The 7762-nt window shown below is 33.4% G+C and overlaps 2 protein-coding genes across 2 annotated transcripts in view; one reads left to right on the forward strand and one right to left on the reverse strand.

Annotated features, from left to right (window-relative positions):
- Nucleotides 1-755, reverse strand: part of LOC108576581 (zinc finger protein Xfin-like) — a 9487-nt gene extending 8732 nt beyond the window's left edge. Inside the window, 1 exon segment of the mRNA XM_017939600.1 lies at nucleotides 399-755. Within this exon segment, the coding sequence (XP_017795089.1) occupies nucleotides 399-533 (135 nt within the window). The 5' untranslated portion in view covers nucleotides 534-755.
- A 1142-nt stretch (nucleotides 756-1897) lies between these two features.
- Nucleotides 1898-7434, forward strand: LOC108577083 (synaptogyrin-2). The gene is made up of 7 exons (XM_017940184.1): nucleotides 1898-2051; nucleotides 2223-2313; nucleotides 2430-2661; nucleotides 5763-5989; nucleotides 6182-6317; nucleotides 6458-6719; nucleotides 6933-7434. The coding sequence occupies exons 1-6, from the start codon at nucleotides 1898-1900 to the stop codon at nucleotides 6689-6691; spliced, it is 1074 nt and encodes a 357-aa protein (XP_017795673.1). The 3' UTR covers nucleotides 6692-6719; nucleotides 6933-7434.
- Nucleotides 7435-7762: the final 328 nt, after the last annotated feature.

Below are 7762 nucleotides of genomic sequence, written 5' to 3' on the forward strand. Positions count from 1 at the left end.
TCGTTGAAAAACTTATGAAAAAAAAAAATGAACACACTTTTCAAAATAAATTTTTTCTTAAATCAATAAACTAAAATATGTATTAAAGCATAATTACAAAACGCATTGAAAAGAAAACATTTAGAAATGATTCAGAAAAATTAAGTAAAGTTGATCAAATCTCTGCTGTCGCAAATGTAAAAGAAAAGAAGTAGTATTAAACCAATTAACTGTAAATTATTAAGAAACACATTTAAATGTAGGAAATGAAAAACATTAGTACAAAACATTTCTGACATAAATAAATCGGAAGCGAATTTTCATTGAAAGGGAAACATTTGCAAAACATCAAGCTGACACGAAGCAAAGAGAGCTTGATACACAAGAAACGTGTATCTTGTAGACGATCGAAGACGAACCTTAAACGGCAGACAAGCTTGTATCTTGTCAACGAGCTGTCTGTTCTTGCCCTCTTGACCGAAAATGTCCATCTTGACGGCGTCGTAGGATGCGCAAAGTCTGCAGAGCTCCTGGTAGCGTTCCCTGGGCTCCATCGTCAGCGTGGCCACGAAGACGATCACGATACTAGCCCGAGGAAGTTGGATAATCCGGATTTCCTCGTGGCAGTGTAGAAAAGGCTCCTCTGGCCCGGACTCGGCCTTCTTCTTCTTCTTCCTCGGATCACATCCTTCGGAGCGGGGATCCGCGGCTCGCTGCGACACCGCGCGGCTTCCGTTTACGGGCTACTTCCTGGCGATTTTCACGACAGTTAAGGCCCCGGGCGCCGCCATCTTGTACACAGACACTTGTTCCGTCGGTCTTGTCGAGCACGACCTTCTCCATGTCGCTAGGTATCTTGTGCTTCGGCAAAAATATCCGGTGGTTTTTCGACACTTTAGAAACCACGAATTGTATTTTGGCTTTATATAAGGTTCAGTTCATATTGAATTGATTTGCTCAATTTCATTGCGGATTTCCAATATTGTGTGGCAAACGTCCTATGAGTACTCTGATTGGTTCATAATCATCTAGTTGCCGATCTTTTTCTATTAGATTTATTTTTCCGTTATTAAAACATTGTTGTTAATTATTATTACAGTCATTGAATCTTGTGTTACATACACACATTTAAATTAGTTTAACAATAACACTACAAAATTTTAAGGTATTGTAGATAACATATATGTTGTACAATACATGTTTACACATTCACATACGTATCATATAAACAGTGTGCCTTAAAATTTGTACGAAATCAATAATCTACATTAAATGATTTATTAGGAATAAATAAATATAATGTATTTAATTTGTAAATAAATATAAAATGTGCTAATAAAATTTCTCACATGTATATATTAAAAATCATCTTGTATATTCCAACTATGCCTAATACAAATAAAGTTGTTATATATTTTATCAGGTGCAATGCAGTACACAAACAAAAAACATTCAAATAATTGAATTATAAGATTTTACTATTTTTACATAGTTAGTTCAGTACATTAAAATAATATGTAATTCGTATGTTTCTACAAATTATACTAAAACCAAAATAATTAAAAAAAGAGTAGCAGGATATGTTTGATAGATTTAGGAATACTATCATTGATTCTAACCTATTCTACTAAAAAGAATTGTTTTGAATTGTAGCTTGGTTAAAATAAAAAAAAAAATTGTTTAATAAACTAACTAAATTTACACTGTGGTTGAATTTAATTATATCATAACAAAGTATCAAGTTTTGAATGGTAAAACTACGAATTTATAAAACATTAAAATTGAATACAAGTGTGTCTTAAAGATAACTTTAGAATATCATAATTCTCTATTGAATTTATAAAACAGTAACAAAACATATTGATACGTTCTTTAAATGAGAAAATTTAATTTTTAACCTTTAGCATAACTTGAAACAATGAATAGTTATGGTGATCCCTTTGGTTTTACCAAGCAAACAGCCTCTTTATTGCGTGGTTTGGGTGCATCTGAATTAATACCAGAATGCAAAAAAAGAAACATATCAACTGATGTATTACATGAGCTCAGTATACAAGAACTAGTAATGTTAGGTAAATTACAAAGGTTTTAACTTATTAATAATAGTGCACAATGAGATTTAATTTAGACAAAGCCAACAGAACTTTTCATTTAATATTTCCAAATCAGAATTTCTTTGTTGTATTACATTAATGTTTATAAAATGATATACTTTATATCTAATCTAAAAAATGTTAATATAGGCACTAATCCTCAAAAAGCTCAAGAATTACAAAATACTTTAAATCTAAAAAAGAGAAGATCTGGTATTGTAATAGCAAATGTTGAAGACAGGTAGAAAATTATGCTGTTAAAATTGCTTAAATAGGTTTCTGTTTTATATAAAGATGTGTAATTTGGTCATTAGGTAGGTTGAATTTAATTAAGGTTTATATACATTCATTTTTTAGGAATCAGCACTTTCTTGAAATAATTGGACATGGTGAGCAGCATATCTCTCTAATACAAGCATTTGTAACGTATTGTCGATTAAGACTTGTAAAAGAAAGAATTAACACTTTTGTTGATCCTGATAAGGGTCTGAGCACTTCTAAAATATTACCTATTGCTATTAATGCAACATTAGCAGAAATAGATGAAGCAAGAAAAAGTCTTTCTGAACTAGAAAAATTAATTTTAAGGGTATGTTTCAATGATTCTGACAACAAATTAGTACATTACAATGCTACTTTATTTTATAACACTTAAAATCGAATTCACAATTTTTATTGTTTTTTACAGTTAAGGGTAAAACCGAAACGTAATCGTACCCGCCGAGTTTGTATTTTCATTAGTGGAATAGGATTAGTAACACTTGTATTATTCAAGATATGTTTAACTTGACAATTTTGATGTAAACACAATATACAAACAATAAAGAAATGACTATTTTTTATTACTTTTAAAACTATTATTAAGTTAAAGAACCTTAATTTCTTATTTTTATTTTATTTATAGTTTTTTAATAGAATTGAAAATTTGTTATAAATCTAATAAAAGTTAGTTTTCAAATTTTATCATTAATATACATCTTTCTGGCAATAATACTGTAAATTGTATTAAGTAAATAATTCATGACTAATAAAAGAATAAAGAAATAGCCGTAAATATTTAGGAAATCGAATCAATCGATTTTATCGAATTCTGGTCGAGCTCTCGATTAATACCGTTTTTCGAATCGATAATAATTCCTGTTCAATAATCGAACTGCGATTCTGTGAGAAATATTACTTGTTTATTTAACGTGTCGCTTATTATAGATCCTTCTAAATTTTATTGTCGACATTTTACAGAGAATTCTGCAGAACGCTTTGCAGTTTCATGGTAGGGCTAATTTTAAACCTTGCATTCGTCGAAAATACACAAACAGATGGATTCTACGTATGTAGTCGTGCTGTTATGTATGTTAACCAAATTAAACAATTAATCATGCAATTAAATTAAGCTGGACAAGTTAATCGAAAACGATCGAGTTCTCGATTAACTTACGTTCCATCCACGTAAAGCGCCCCTGTAAAAGGATCCACCCCAAAAAATCGGCTGGTGGGGGTAGAAAAGAGTATTGTCTTGCGGCGCATGCGCGCTTCCATTAGCTTCGAGCTTTCAAATTTCAGCTCAGTCGCAATAAGATGGACGGTGGAGCGTACGGTGGAGGAAAGGCAGGAGCCCCTTTCGACCCCATTGCCTTCGTCCAAAGGCCTCAAGTCATTTTAAGATCCCTATGTCTGGTAAGTTTTTCTCTCGAACACCCAATAACTTCCTATATACTACGATGACGTCTTTGTGAATCGAAGAATACGTCGATTTTATGCGACGAACATTGATTTTAAAGGGTGAACCACCCCCACCAGTTTGACACGATGGGGTTCTATTGATTTTTCGCGAATTTCCTGCGATACACCCCATAATATTAGATCCCGTGAAATTTTTTATTGATCTTTTGAACACATTTTATCTCAACTTTTGAGCGGGTAAGATAAATCGAAAGGTCAAACGATAGTCTGGAATGTCTTTTTGCGAAAATCCTATTATTCGTCGTCAGATATATTTGATAGTTTTAGACCGTGAAGATGGTACACTATTTTTAATGCTCTAAGAGAAGAAATCAAGTTGCGAGTGGGGACGTCGCGAGGTTGAAATTTAAGAGGATATTCGAGGTGGAAACCGTGTACAATCTTAATGAGGCTTTAATTACGACTCAAAATGCAGAAATCGTCCGAAGAATGGAAACCATTATCAGTTTGATGTCTCACGGCGAGATTTTGTGATTTTCATATTTCAAAGTATGCAAAATTAATTTCGCACATACACATTTCTTTGAAATATATATCTTTTCACTTCCGCAGGATATTTTCGTTCAATAGTTTAATGGTAAATCGATAATCTGCCTACAAAGGAGACCGTCAAATTTCGAATGTTCTTCAACAAATTAAAAGCCTTGAATTATTAATACACGGACAGATTATTCATTTCGCCAAGGTTCTTATTAGTGTGAAAAATTAAAACAAACATTAGATACCATATAGTCTTTGTAAAATACTTCGTAACTTAAAATGTTTAAAGTTTTAATAGGATCTTAACGAAGATTTATACACATTCTCGTACAATTTATGTGGAACAATTAACAATTACCGACTGGCAAAATTTCAACATTATCGATCAGCTTGGGAATCCGAAATTCTGAAAGAAGTATACATTGGAATTTCAATATTCCTCTCACATTTAATCATAAATTAGTTTTCTTATGTTATCGTTGTGGCACGAGTAGAGGTAAATAATAATTCTGTCTTTTTTAATGATCACGTCTCGTAGTTACGATTGCTCTTTACTTTCAATTGTTTTCTTCCTTCTCAGAATTGTGTCCTTCGTCTAACCCACTTCCGTGTCAAGGCGGAACTGGACCAAGCCGAATATAGATTCGATTTTATATAAATAGGCACGCAGGAAGAAAAAACAAATATTTGAAGGAATATCGGAACTGACGACTAACCACCAAAAATTTCGATTTTTCGATACGGAAGAAAACAAATTTTTGCGACGAATTTCTCACATTCCCTCAACCGTGTAGCTTTTTTCGGTATTATCTTGGAACGTGTTTACCTATCTCTCCGTCAAACATTATCTATAAGAGTAAATTTTATGCACGAAATTTCTGGTCCATTTTCATAAAGAAACTTTCACGATTATAATTAGAACCACTTGAACGCGACTTAAATCTGCGTATATTTAAAACAAGATGATATTGTACAAATACATATAAAATAATTATACACACACGACACATAACAGCGAAAGCTTAGAAATTTAATTCCAAAGATTAATCGTAAGAATGTGTAAATTAATCGCATAAATGACTTTATCACCAGTGATAATTATCAATAAGTGATACCTCATACTGCACACACAGCATTCTTGAAAACTGTCGGAATCATTTCAAGATAAATTTTTGGCGCGTTTTACAAGCTTCAAAATTATAATTTCACTTTTTTTTTTTGTTTTTGGTGTAAATCAATTTATTCATTTCTATCAGGTGAATGTAATCACGTAGTTATATCGTCGTATAAAAGAGAAGTGGCAGTGTTATTACTTTGTTGAGATATGGTCGTATCTGTAATAAAGAAATACTTTGAAAACTGAATATACTGTTCTACCGTGAACTCGTGAATTTATAATAATTGTACAGATAGATGTACCGTAACAAATTGATCTTATTCAGAAATTGTGAAAATTGTTTAATTTTATAGCTCTTCGCGATCATTGTATTCGGATGCATAAGCAACAAGGGGTACGTGACAAAGGCAGACGGAAAAGAGGTGTGCCTCTACAACGAGGACCACAACGCTTGTAATTATGGGATAGGAATCGGAGTCCTTGCCTTTCTTGCAAGCATCGGATTTCTTGCTGGGGAATATCTCTTCGAACAGATGTCCTCCGTTAAGACCAGGAAGCATTTTGTCCTTCTTGATTTAGGGTACTTTCCATATTATATTTAACCGAAAATAATTTTACCGCGAGATTGTTGAAACTGAACGTTTTACGACTTAACATTGTAGCTGGTTTTATTAGAGGTTTAATAAGTAACCTTCATTAATCAGCGTATGTTCAGTTTTTGCAGCTGCAACACCAATGAAATACCATTTAATACCGGAAATCTTCATTATAGATTTTCAGGCTTCTGGGCGTTTCTCTACTTCGTTGGATTCTGTTATTTAACCAACGCTTGGAATAAATCGACAGAGCCAGCGAACAATAATGTCCAAAGCGCTATTGCTTTCTCCTTCTTCTCCATTTTTACCTGGGTATATTACTCAAACTTTTCTTGTATTCATATTTTTGTTAATAATTTGTCTGTGCTTAATTCTTACTAAACGTTTGTTCGTTGTTTAAGTATCTATTGTTTATTTGGTCATTTAATATGTTCATATGGAACTTTTAACAGGCTGCTTGTGCCTGGTTCGCCTTCCAAAGATTCAAGCAAGGAACCGATGCTGCATTCGCACCGAGTTACGAAGCAGATCCTGTTGGTGGAGCAGGATATACAAGTTATCCTGATGCGACCGATACCGGCTACCAAGAACCACCTTTTGGTCAACAGCAACAGCAACAGCAACAACAACAACAACAACAACAACAGCAGCAACGGATGCCCGATTTCCGAGCCCCGGCTTACTAATCCTCTCAGAAATAATGTAATACTAGCGGTACAGTGAAATCTATTCTAAATTATACATAGAGTAAGATCGCAATATAGTTTCAAAAGATATTCAAAATTCGTGCTTTAAAAATCATTCGCTTTCTTACAAACGATTTAAATTGATATTAACTTCTACATTAGTGAAATTTGAAAGCGTTATGAAATCCCCTCTTGTTACTGAAACAACGATAAAGTAATACTATCCTATATGCTTTTTTAGATGCAACGCAAAAAAAAAAAAACAATAGGAAGAAGAAGACAGAAGCTCTACGAGGAAATCTTCAGTCATTGAGCAATGTCGATAGAGTAAGTTTTCATAGTAAGATAACTAGTGAATGAAAGAGAGAGGAGAGATTGGCAAATGGGGGAGACAAAGAAATAGGGATGTAGGAGAACAGGAAGAGAAAGAAGGAGAACAAGAAAGAGAATGTGCGCGCGTGCGTGTGTGTGCCTGTGTATGTGTACGTGTACGAATACAAGAAAATAGAAGGAATGCGTGGATGTGCACGCGCAAAACAACAAAACGTTACTTGTTAATACTGTGCTTCTTATTGTTGACCACTTATAAGTCTTACACCTAAAAATCAGTGGCGTGAGCGACAAAGAAAAGAAAAAAATGAAAAAATGGGTTATTGCCCTTGGATAAACATTTGAGATCGGAGAAGAAAGAGTGCAAGAGAGCGGAAGAGAGAGATTGAGAGCGAGATTGAGAGAGAGAGAGAGAGAGAGAGAGAAAGAGAGATGGGAAAGGTGAAGAAAGAAAGGTAAAAAAAGAAAGATGGGCACTCACCATCCACAGAATTATATATAAATATAAATATAAATACATATATATATATATATTAAGGTGTGCCGAAAATAGTGCTGTACAAGCGAGAAATGTAAGATTTTGCATCGCTGAAAACAAAGAAATGTACTAGAAAGATAACTTTTTCTGTGAAATAAGTTTCAGCTTTCTTCAAATAAGTTGCGATTGAAAAATTGAAATGCGCACGCAGCTTTGTCATACAGTCTCAGACCGGGGAACGTGCTCGAGAATATAAACGTTTA

Source organism: Habropoda laboriosa, unplaced genomic scaffold (genome assembly GCF_001263275.1).
Source record: "Habropoda laboriosa isolate 0110345459 unplaced genomic scaffold, ASM126327v1 scaffold54, whole genome shotgun sequence".
Classification (NCBI taxonomy): domain Eukaryota; kingdom Metazoa; phylum Arthropoda; class Insecta; order Hymenoptera; family Apidae; genus Habropoda; species Habropoda laboriosa.